The 12,500-nt window shown below is 40.0% G+C and overlaps 2 protein-coding genes across 2 annotated transcripts in view; one reads left to right on the top strand and one right to left on the bottom strand.

The window, feature by feature from the left end:
* The first annotated feature begins 459 nt into the window (after positions 1 to 459).
* LOC138009016 (D(1B) dopamine receptor-like) lies at positions 460 to 1,684 on the top strand. Its single transcript, XM_068856314.1, has one exon. It carries the CDS (start codon positions 636 to 638, stop codon positions 1,557 to 1,559), a length of 924 nt encoding a protein of 307 aa, XP_068712415.1. The 5' UTR covers positions 460 to 635; the 3' UTR covers positions 1,560 to 1,684.
* A 9,895-nt stretch (positions 1,685 to 11,579) lies between these two features.
* The window catches only part of LOC138007203 (dynein axonemal heavy chain 1-like), a 103,617-nt gene continuing 102,696 nt past the window's right edge, over positions 11,580 to 12,500 (bottom strand). Inside the window, exon 79 of the mRNA XM_068853982.1 lies at positions 11,580 to 12,097. Within this exon, the coding sequence (XP_068710083.1) occupies positions 11,976 to 12,097 (122 nt within the window). The 3' untranslated portion in view covers positions 11,580 to 11,975. The remainder of the gene's footprint in view (positions 12,098 to 12,500) is intronic.

The following is a 12,500-nucleotide window of genomic DNA, read 5'->3' as shown; positions in this document are numbered from 1 at the left end:
ATGAACACGAGTTCTTGTCCTTTAATCGGATAGACACCACAATTTCCTGCTTTATTTACTTATGCGAATATTTAAACACACTTCATGCATACAACTTCGCAAAATGATTTCACAAATTTGAAAAGTTTCACTGAAAATCTTCACAATTGTATACCTGCCAACTCTCACGCCTGCGGGTTGAAAACTTCGATCTCACGCCGGCTCAAGCTTGCTTTTCATGTTCCACTTGATTGATTATGTGAATATTTAAACACACTCTATTTTTGAAAAAGAATATGGAATTATTTTTTTATTAGCTTCAACGCAAAATGTTTATGCATATTAATTAATTTCTTGTTGTTTTCAAGTTGGTTATTTTTGCGCTTTGTTAAAATTGTATTTGAACTTCGTTTTATTCAAATTTCATATTAATGCGCTAGTACCCCCAACTACTATACTACTTCCGTGTTTAAGCAGCTGCAGATACGACGTCGAAGCCCTGCTAGGCCTAACAATTTGAGGAAAAACCACATCGACGAGCTTCTTGTTTTATACTGACGTACTGGTAATTACTTTCTGGTTGAAGCATCTGGTCTCTTTCTTTGGAATCGGAAGGAAGACAATAATTCAGCAAGGTCCAAAGTGGTTATCGAAGGATGGCTGGTGTTGAAAGTTCATGTGCCAGCGTACGAGCGCCAGTACCTCTTTCCTTCATAACGGCAAGTTTGTCTCTGCTCCTTGCCCTAATGACAATTCCAGGCAACTTTTTAGTCTGCTTTGCTGTCTTCAAGGATCCTCATAAAAGTCTCAAGACGCCTTTCACCTTCTTCGTTGTGAATCTGGCCGTATCAGACTTGATTGTGGGCGTGATAACTGAGCCGATATCTGTGTTGATTCACTTTCGCGAGGGCCTTTCTCTTGATATTGGTCAATTTGTTTGGTTGATCCACATGTCTTACTTTATCTCCTGCACCGCGTCAGTTTTGAACCTCGCTGCTTTGACAGCGGATCGCTATACAGCCATAAGCTACCCTTTACGATATCGAGCAAGGTTCGGCACTAAACGTGCCATTTTCATCACAGGTTCCATTTGGTTTGTATCTTGCTCATTGCCGTTTGTTTACTTCAAAGTTGGCTATTTGAGGTATACCTTTGTGTTTGCAAACACTGCTGTAGCTTTGACTTTAATCATTTTTCTTTTCACATACGCTCGGGTTTTGCGAGGCATGCGAGCGCAGGTTTCGGAAGTGGAAACAATACGACAGAGCTCACAATCAGAGGAGAATCGTGCAAGACTCAGAGCGGCTTCCAGGGAGAAGAATTTAACGCAGGCACTTATGATGATGTTGGGGATCTTCCTTTTCTGCTATACTCCATCCTGTGTTATGATTTACATAATGAATCTCTGTTTGTCTTGTGACTGCATTACTATCCATGTTTTGAGGGATCTTCAATTCATCTTCGTTTTGTTGTCCTCTGCGCTGAATCCATTTTTGTACGCTTGGCGTTTACCAAACTTTCGGAGAGCTTTTAAGAGGATTTTACTTCCACGAAGCATACAAGACGAATCATTACCTTGAAGCATGCAAGACTATAGTTAGAACCGTAGAGTTGGTATTGTACTCTGCACGTTGTCTACCCGACCTCCCCTAGCCAGTCTCTCTTTTAGCCTCGTTAGAACTGTAACATCAGAGCAACTGGTACATTGATGCCCTTTGAACGCAACATGCGAACAAATATGAGATGCTGTGGGATCAGTATTTCTTAATTGGTTAGATATGTCCAATTGTTCGCGACGTTTCTGTTTTTCCATTATTAATGCAATGTTTATTTTAAAGTGAAACCTTTTATTAAATTCGTCAAAAAAAGAAAGGTTTACACTCACAGTAATAGATTCATGATCTGATGGCGTCCTTACTTCGTCTGCCATTTGTGAGGAGCTTAAGCCGACTCAGGAATTCTCGGCTGGACGTCTCCTGACGGTGTAGATATCCGTCAACAAAGGCTAAAAACATAACACAAAAGGTGTTTCGTATTCAGAAAAGTGTTTAAGCATTCAGGATCGATCAGATTGTACTGTGAACTTACGTTAAGCAGAAAAAAGTAGTTAGAAATTGAATGACCATATGTAGGGGCGAGATAAATTTTGTGGGGAACACAAATCTATTTCAGTTCGTTTGCGCGCATCGACAGTGGCGGTTAGTGCTGGGACACGGAACCATTTTTCGTTCTATAGGATTTATGGATTAACTCTCTCACCCGGGGAAAAATGGTACAGCCTTTCAAATCAACTGGTTGGTCGAAATGTTAGCCAATTTGTCGAAAGAAAGTTCTTTCAGCTCTTTCGAAGCGAGATTTGTCGCCTTGAAGTGGGTAATTTTTTTCCGGGAAAATGGTGATCACGTTCCGAAATTCGGCGGGTCTAATCTGCAGGTCGCAGGTCGCAGATTAGACCCGCCGTCCGAAATTCTGGTAAAAACGTGGACGAAGCTTACGGAATAACTTTGTTTGGCCTCTGTGGGGAGATTAATTGAGCAGTCGTCCGTCTGAAAAAAGAGGCAAAACATGTAAGCAAACCGGCTGAAACTGCTGCAAACGAGAAATATAGGTTATGCCCATTCCGATGTCTTGCTCAATACGGAAAGTTTGAAAAATCCGTGAGGACAACTTCGAGCAGCGACAAAACAGTGTTCAAGCAAGCGTGAACAACCTGTCGTTGTACGTTGGATCAGATCGGCAATTAATTTCTATCCGGCAAAAGAGTATTTTCCAATAAAATCCGCAAGGCTAAGGAAGCTTTCTTTTAATTTCAAAAGGCAGGAAAATTGATGCCAACGGATTAATATACGCAAAAAAACATAATAGATTTAAGTTTCTTCTGTTCTTTTTCCGTTACTCTCAGTATTTGAATTCAAATTAGTTGTAACTACCATATTTTATTACATTTTTTTTGCCAGTATTACGTCTACATCCACTTACTACATGTATATACATTTACATAGAAGCAATGCAATGTAAACTGTCATTGTACCTTAGTATAAGGCTGGTTTGGCCAGCCGAAATATAGTACACTACGTTGTATCGGCTTTCAACCTTCCGCCAAAGAAAAACGAAAAAAGGAGTGTCCTCAATAATCTTTGGTAAACTCTCAGTGGTAAGGAAAGGTTACGTTTATACAAACGTTGGCTGTGTAGCACTTATATTTTAAACAGAGTTAACTGAATAGAGAGTAATGTGAAGTGCTAGATTTCTATCCCACATGAACCATGTTAGCCCTACTGATGGAAATGGGCCCATACAAGGACAGAGAAAAACTTTACCCTCTATTCAGTTATCTCAGGCGTAAGTTCGGCTGCCGAGCATAAAACCTCGAGCTCTGCAATTAGGTCCAATAGAATGCTTTTGAACTGGCAAATGAGATCATATGACACAGAAACTGGTCTGTTTGTTTGTTTGTTTGTTTGTTTGTTATCTACGTTTTGGCAGCTATACAGCTGATTTGGAACTGCTATACCCACCCACCCATACACTCACGAAGGACAGCCACAACACCGGGAACTTCATCCCCTACTCTGGGCTCTGGTGAGAGCATTCGCCTTCCACCAATGTGGCCCGGGATCGATTCCCGGATTCTACGTCATATGTGGGCTGAGTTTGTTGGTTCTCTACTCTGCTCCGAGAGGTTTTTCCCTGGGGGTACTCTGGTTTTCCCCTCTCCTCAAAAATCAACATTTGTAGCTCACTGTTATTTTCAAAGAGTTAATTTCACTCCAGTGCGGGAATGAAAAAGTGGAGTAAAATAAAGCGGAGTAAAATGTACTCCAAAGAGGAGTAAATTTAACACCCACTAACAGTAATTTTTACTCAGTACTAGTTAATATTCAAAGGCAATGACTTTGCTGGAGTACATTTTACTCTCCCTACAGAGTAATATAATATGCTGGAGTTAATTTTACTCCTATTTATCGGGATACTGAGTAAAGTCTACCCCACTTACTAATTCTACTTTCTGAGAAAAAAAGTAGAAGAGGATTTTACTCCTATATATGTATTTTTGTAGGGTAAATTTAAGTTTAGCCAGCCTAAGATGTGGAATTGGGGTTGTTTTATTTTTGTGAAATCCACCGATTAATTCTTTGTTTTCAAGGAGTTGGAGTGAAAAAGTGGAGTAAACCTAAACGCAATAAAATGTACACCTCTTATTTAGTACTCCACTAATTAATCCTTTAACTCCCAATAGTGCCACTTATAGATTTTACTCTGTCTAACGCCAGACGATTTTACTCGTCAATAGGGAACCCCAGGGGGCTGAAAGGGTTAACAACAGCTGGATTCACTCAAAAACTATGTCCCCATTAACCCTTTAACTCCCAATAGTGCCACTTATAGATTTTACTCTGTCTAACGCGAGACGATTTTACTCGTCAATGGGGAACCCCACGGGGCTGAAAGGGTTAACAACAGCTGGATTCACTCAAAAATTATGTCTCCATTAAAGCTTTAACTCCCAATAGTGCCACTTATAGATTTTACTCTGTCTAACGCGAGACGATTTTACTCGTCAATGGGGAACCCCACGGGGCTGAAAGGGTTAAGAGTAGAGTATACTCCCCTTCAAGTCAACAGTTTTACAAGATTAAAATCCTGTTAATAAAGGCCGGTATCTTTCCACATTTTAGTGAGGGTTAATACGATGAGCCGCTCTGAATCTTGCTGGTTTTTTCGTTTTTAATTGGACGACCCGGTAATTAAAGTCGTTATCCTCCGCGATCTTGGATAACACAGTAGAGAACAGACTGGAAACTAGTGAGCCGTTTTGGTCAGCAGTCACCGGTGCAGCTCGACGGGATTTCGGAGGGACTTTCGGAGGGTCTTTCGGCGGTTTAACTCAAGTTTGAATCAACGATCACAATTTGTGCTGACGAATTTCTCGTTTGTTTACTCTTTAAATGCTGATCCAAAGCAAGGAAATGCTTACAACAACTCAAGCAAAACGGTAAGCGTTAACTGAACCATGAGCAGATAATATTTGATGCCTTAGGCCCGATTCAGACACTGCGTACTTCTTCGACCGACACAAATTAACAAAAGTACGCCTGTTGATTCAGAAGTCGAACTTAACTGGCCCCTCCACAGCAGTTCCAAAGCCATTACCAAGAAAACCAATTGGTTTTGTCAGCGATTTTCATGTAGAAGGTAAAACATGGTTTATGCATGATCATGAAGTTCGGCACATGAAACGTTCGACGTCTGAAATCAAAGCCGATCCACGGCCATGCTAAAGCCGAATTCCGATTTATGTGCGGTGTAAGACGCACCAGTGACGTCACTTACTAGTGAAGACCGGTCCTAGAGGAACAGTGGGCACAGAGGAACAGTAGGCCCAGTAGGCACAGTGGGCACCGAGGAACAGTGGGCACAGAGGAACAGCACAAAGGAACAGTAGGCACAGAGGAACAGAGGTACAGTAGGCACAGAGGAACAGTAGGCACAGAGGAACAGTAGGCACAGAGGAACAGTGGGCACATAGGAACAGAGGTACAGTAGGCACAGAGGAACAGTAGGCACAGAGGAACAGAGGAACAGTAGGCACAGAGGAACAGTAGGCACAAAGGAACAGTAGTCAAAGAGGAACAGTGGGCACAGAGGAACAGTAGGCACAGAGGAATAGTGGGCACAGAGGAAGGTTGGGCATAGAGGAGCAGTGTAAGACTACGCTGTTATGATATTATTCTGCTTTAATTTCTTAAACATCTGTGGTTTCCTTGTGTTACCTTCGGAATGGAGATGCGAACATACATACATACATACATACATACATACATACATACATACATACATACATACATACATTGCTAAAATTCAAACGTCGAACTTTTCATGTATTAAGTTCGGCTCATGAAAAGTATGGCGTCTGAATCGGGTCTTATGACAATTTAATGTAAGCTTATGTAGAATTCAAACCTTTTACATGCATATTTAATTTGGCTTAAGTGCTTTAACAAATTGGTATGTATTTCACAAGAGAAATGAAGCTTTAGATCAAATGGTTAAGCAAATGATTTGGTATTAGAGTGCTCTCACCGCAAATTAAATGACGACAGAAAGCAGAAAGCTTCAGCTGTCATTTAGTCTATTGTACTCAATGCAAATAGTATGTTAATGCCTGCATGAGATCTTCAAACACTTACGTTATAACAGAAGTGACAGTGTCTGACACTTGCAGAGTGCAGACCCCAAACTAACCGTAACTCACAGTTATTGAAAGCTAAACGTTTTATTTAAAATGGGTGCTTTAGCCTGCGTAGCAAGCATTCCTGTTCGAAAGAAGAGCTCCCAAACGATTTTCCACAAACTGGCCGCGCGAAAGTTGGGGCAAGAGACTAAGGGAACGCTAGCAAGAAGACCCCCTATTTTTGAAAAACGCCCACCTTTTTTTGACACGCGCTGATTGACGTCTTATTAACAAATTAGCCAATAACAGAAAACCTTGTTTTTTACACATGTTGACTTCCGTCAAAACAAACCGAAGCACTGAGGAGACAGCGAGCGATCAAGAATTTGTCAGTGTGATTTTAAAGTTAAATTTGTAACGGCAGCTTTTCAGCCGGGTAAGACTGGTTATGTTTCTTCCGAGAATTTGTTTAAACCATCGAAAACAACAGCCAATTTTTAGAACGTGTAAGAAACCCGTGTGCTCGTAAAATACGAAATTTAGGAACATAACTCGTACAGAGTTCGATGGGTGGTAAGGCCGCTCTGTGCAAAACTCCACCAAAGCAGACCATGAAACCATTCAAAGAGGTTTCAGTTGCGATTTTTAATTAGCGGCGATTTCAGTGCGACTTGCTTGCAATTTCTTGGTGCAAAGTGGTTGACGAAACGAATCGATCTAAATCTCCTGGAAATTACAGGATATCCCCCCCGCTTGTTTGATAATCCATGGTACGTTTTTGGTCAAATCGTCACAAAATCGTAGATGAAATAGCAAGAAAAAAAATGCTCAAAAAAATCGCACGACTGTGAAAAGGAGCCGCTTTCTTCTCACAGTGAGAGAAGATTTAATTAGCAGGACAGCTGCGTAATTGTCTTCATCTTGTCGGGCTCAATTCATGATATAGTACTGAAGCTTATATTGGGCAAGGTAAGCGGAGAATTTGACAAATACCATACAGTTTATTTCCTTGATATGTACTCTGGTGGTTCGCAGGCATGTTATTAATTATTCCTGCGTAAATATGAAGCATCTTTTACAAGCGAACGGAAAGCTTACTTCAGACCAAGCCAAACTTTTCCTTGACAATAACCGCTGCCAAAGTTTTGTTAAAGAACAAATCTTGAATTTCCCGCGATGGATATCGTCCAAGCAGTCCAGATTTTTAATTAAATCACAGGCTGTCATTCCCATGGAATTTACCTAAACCACTTACTTGATTGCGTATGATGCTTTGTAATGGAGAAATCAAGATGATACTCGAGAAGTTTGTTTTTCGTTTCTTTAATTTCGAACTCCGCAAATCATGACAAACATCTGAAAAATTAAGCTTTTTTCGAATCCTGTTGGCAAAACGGACATTACATCTATACAGTTAAAAAGGTGGCGCATTGACAGTTCTTGTTCCATTTTCAATGCAAAACCGAGAACCGATTCGCTCAGCTTCAACACACGGTTCAAAACCTTCCACATCTTCCGCCATTGTCTTTGTCACGCTAGAACTAACAAGTAACATTTTGCTCGAAAATTTATCACCTGTCAATCACTGTGACTGCGCCGCACCAATCAGAAGCCCCAGTTCGTGGGCGAACGGGTTTTTCAAAAATAGGGGGTCTTCTTGCAAGCGTTCCCTCAGTCTCTTGCCCCAACTTTCGCGCGGCCAGTTTGTGGAAAATCGTTTGGGAGCTCTTCTTTTGAAGAGGAACGCTTGCTACGCAGACTATGGGTGCTTAGACTTAAATACTGTTTACAATCGCTATTTGTAGGCAGTCTGCAGTTGTCATACACGTTAGAAATGATCAGCTTCATTATTACATGTACCAGCATTTTTTTTTGAGACGTGATATTGAGTGTTCTTATTTGGATGAAATTCTTATGACACCTTTTATCTGTAAGTAGCGGTCATCATTTTTGTTTGGAAATGTGACTGAGATTATGAATTATTTTTTCCAAGAAAACTGAAACTTTTCACTATATTTATTTGTTGATTAACAGTTCAAATTGGAGGTGGGTACAGCTGGGAATTGGTTCATTAAAAGATTGCTGGGAAGTTTGGACAGAGAGTTGGTTACAGAAAGTGCTGAGGCTAGGCAAGAAGGTGCCTTCTTCTTGCAACATACAGCACATACCCCTACATGTATCATCTATGGAAGAGGAGTTGGAGAAAACCCTCAGGTAAAGGAAAAGGTTGGTGCAATGAAAAAATTCCTTTGAGGCATGTTTCTGTAAAAAACCAGTAATGCAGTCAAACAGCTGAAAGTCTGAAAGTCTTAGAAGCTGATTGTTGCTTTTAAACAAGTGATGCATATAGATATTTTCAAATATTTGGTATTTATTTACATATTTATTTCAGTTTAGCATTCATTTTTAGGGAAATTTGGAAAAGTTATATTTCGTTGCGCGAAAATACTCGGTTATAAGACGCACCCCGAGTTTTAAGCAGATTTTCATCGAACAAGCATATTTTCTCGTGAAAAATGGTGCGCCTTATAAGTGAATAAATACGGTAACTCACATAAATTACACTTTAACAACTAATTCTTGACAGTCACTGCAATAAAATAATTATAAAGCACTGTCTGAGTTACAGGCCTGTGTACGTATAGACTAGTAATGCCTAGCGATTAGCGGAAGATGATGCTGCAGTTTCATTTATCCATTGTCTCACCCAATATCTGCTTTCAGTTTAAAGTTTGAAATACCGGTACTGTTAAATGAGATAATTCTAAATACCTCATCACACATAATTTTTTTTGGAAAAGTGTTGAAGACAAAGAAAGCATCTGGCAATATATTTTCAAGATTTGTTCCATGAGTTCCACCACTATATGTGTACTTTTATCATTATGACAAAATTAATTTGATAGTTACCTGAGTTACTCAATGAATCAAGAACAATGTTACAGATATAATCTCATGCAAGTACCGGTATTACATGTGGTTCCATTTATTTGGTACACCAAAATTGGTGGCTGGTGTCTTTTGTTTCTCAGGATTAGGGATGTATTAGATTTGTGCTCTCTTCCTATTTTGTTAGAATATTGTAGAATGATCTTAATTTTGGAAGGGGTGATACTAATCATTATTCTCTTTAATTACTTTTAAGGATAAGGAAAGGTTACGTTTTATACAAACGTTGGCCGTGTAGCACTTATATTTTAAACAGAATTAACTGAATAGAGTGTAATGTGAAGTGCTAGATTTCAATCCCATATGAACCATGTGAGCGTTAGCCCTACTGATGGAAAGTAGTAACGGAGTAAGGATTACCGGAGTGAATTTTAAACTCCCTTTTTGGATTTAAATCTACTCCTTGAAAATAACAGTGCTCCGTTGGCTAGTGCGCGGGTTTCGGAGCGAGGGGTCCCCACTTCGATCCTCGGTGACTTCAACGTCTGTTTCCACTTTCCTCTGATCCGTGTAGCTAATAGCTTTAAATATCTGTGAAACGGAGCACTGTCAGAGGGAGGGGGGTAAAAGGTGCACCGTGGGCTTCCATTGATACCAGTTTCGTAACTGAAGGAACTACCGACGTTAAATAAATTGACTTTTTTTTTACTCTTCTCGAATAGAGCGTGGGTTCTTTAACGTCCCACAGGGCACTTATGAACATGAAAGATAGTTATGAGACGGGGCCTACGGTTTATAGCCCTTATCCGAGAAGACTTGAAAGTCTAATCATTTGCGGATGTTATTACAAAGGCAGCACTTTCTCCTCAGTTATCTTAAGACCCTGAGTGTTGGTCCGGCCGGAGACGAACTCGCGACCTCCCGCATGGCAGCCCGGTGCGGTTCAACTCTCTCGCTGGGTAGTACTTGGTGTAAACCCCTCTCGCTGACTGTACAAACACGGCGAAAATCACGCTTTTCCCGAAGCCTGTAGGTAAAACTGCTAGAAAATCTTCTCCCCTTAGCAGATTTATCGGAGCGCTTTCCTGTTCTGGCTTCAACTGATAACCGTTTTTCCTCTCGAATTTAGAAAAGACAACGCTCTACTTATCGCCCGCTTCACATCTGTGGTTTCTCTTGCGTGACGAACTCTGACCATCAAATAATACCTTATTGTTCATTTGACACCTACTAGACCCCATCAGCTGGTGGATGGGATTTGACTTTTGTCCTGAGAAATCATGTGCTTTCGGGCAGGCGGTTCTTTCCCCACTCGTCCCAGATTTTCCGACATCCACCCTCCCAATATGGCGACCGAAATACAAATTAGGACAATTTTGCACTTCCTTTTATGAAGGATGTGTACCATCTTTTCTTTTAGATATTAAGTAAGACACTGGGTTGTGGAACAGACTGAGCTGTTGTTGGCTTTGTTTAGGGGACAAAATTCAAGGAAAGCTTCCTATTTTTTCCTACTTTTTGGACACCGTCTTTCCTATTTTCCTATCATGAGTCTGAGTGTCACTTGATGCCTTGTATTTGTGATTTGATTAGACTTAGCAGGCGCCTGCTTTACATGGTAACAACGAATCCGTCTTCATCTTGCTTTTTGCATTTGTTTTGTACATGTTTCGTTTGTAAATAGCGACCGTTTCGTACTTTCCTTTCTCCCGTTGCAATTGGTTTTAATGTTTTATTTTTCACCCATTACTGTGCAATATATTTTCAAAGTTTCACAAATTGGCTTAGACCTTATTTCCTTGTACATCCTGTTTTCCCAAATGCACGTCATGTTACAACGCTTAAGGGAGTATGTTATTTCAATTTCCTGCTCGCATGCGAACTTTTTTTTCTCAACAAGCAAGGCAAAGATTAGCCCACAACCCCTACCCCTAGAATGGACTCGCCGCTGCGTTGTAGACTTGAGTTAAATTGGGCTATAAAAGTGTTTCTATATGATCGGAGTATTCGTCACGGTAAAAATTTAATTAATGAAAGCGTTCTTTAAGAGAGAAATATTTCCACTGTAATTAAGTACGGTGCCTAAGGTATTTTTGCCCCAGTTTATGATTATTCGGGAAATGTAGATCGTAACAAGTGTTGTTGAAATCGAAAAAGAAAATTGGGGTAACCAGCGGATTTTTCAAAGATAATTCAGTAACAATATTCGTAAAAAGCTTTAAAATACAAAGTCATGTATGACGTTCTTTCTCAAATTGAAGCTTAATTATCTCTGAAAAGTGCATGGTTGCCCACAATTTTCTTTTTGGATACCAATAATACTTACTAAGATCTACTTTCTCTGCAGAATTTTAAACCGCGCAAAAATATCCCTGTATTAGTAAGCATCACCGATAGGAAATCCGACTATCTCGAGATGCGCAGAACGTATGCGCAATAACAGTAGTAGGCACAGTCCTTAATTGCCGCATGTTAATAGCTGCGGAACATCTCTCCATTTTAACCGGACAAGGCTTCAACGAAAAAAAAGCTCTAATTGTAGGTAACTGTAGTTTTAATTTTTAAAAAATAATTTACAATGATGCAATCAGTGCAAGGCGTAATATTTACATAATTTGTTCAAGTTGAAAAAGCAACCGAACACTAGAAATGGGGCACACAAGAATAACAATGAAACAAGGAATATTGGTGAATGGTAGTCCAAAATCATTGCGTCCACTCAAAATTTACAAGCTCACATTGTAACACGACTCGACGTTAATCCAAGATGAATGAGTTCCAAACGTTCTAATGAAGTCTCTCACATCCTTAAGTATTTGACAACGATGCATGTCTAACTTATAGAGATGCAATACAAAACCAGAGTGGCCAGGCTTTGTTTTCTGTACTGCTAAGTGAAGGCTTTCACAGAAGTCAAAGCTAGCATGGGAGTTTAATAATTCAAAGCGCACATAAGAGCCACGCCTCTCTTGATCCAGTGTCGCTGCGGTTGGCTGCTGGGTACCTCCACCGGTAGAACAAAGTTCGTGGAATGACCCGTTGTGGATAATGTACCTACAGGAGAGAAAACATGGAAGACATACTTAATTTCAGTTCTTTTATTTCCCTACAACAACAACACAATAACAGCTCTGTCATCGTACCATGCGAAATAACATGACTTGAAAAAATGCGCTTAATATCAGCCGAGTCGGAAAAAAACCATAATACTCTTTGTTGGTCCCCCCATGCTTTTGCATAAGCATTGTTTCCTTTTTCTCTTGGGCCTATTTAAAATTTGGGGGGACAAACAAAGAGTATTATGGTATTAAAGGGCTTTATTGAAACACTCTAAACAACAAACGTGTTTAGTTACAATGATATAAATAAAGTGATACAGACAACTAATTAATCCCATGGTATTTTTCGCTTCGGCCAATTATGACACCGTATTAGGTTACACTAGATTTTGTCCATA

Source organism: Montipora foliosa, chromosome 6 (genome assembly GCF_036669935.1).
Source record: "Montipora foliosa isolate CH-2021 chromosome 6, ASM3666993v2, whole genome shotgun sequence".
Lineage (NCBI taxonomy): Eukaryota > Metazoa > Cnidaria > Anthozoa > Scleractinia > Acroporidae > Montipora > Montipora foliosa.
This window is presented reverse-complemented; position numbering and strand designations above follow the sequence as displayed.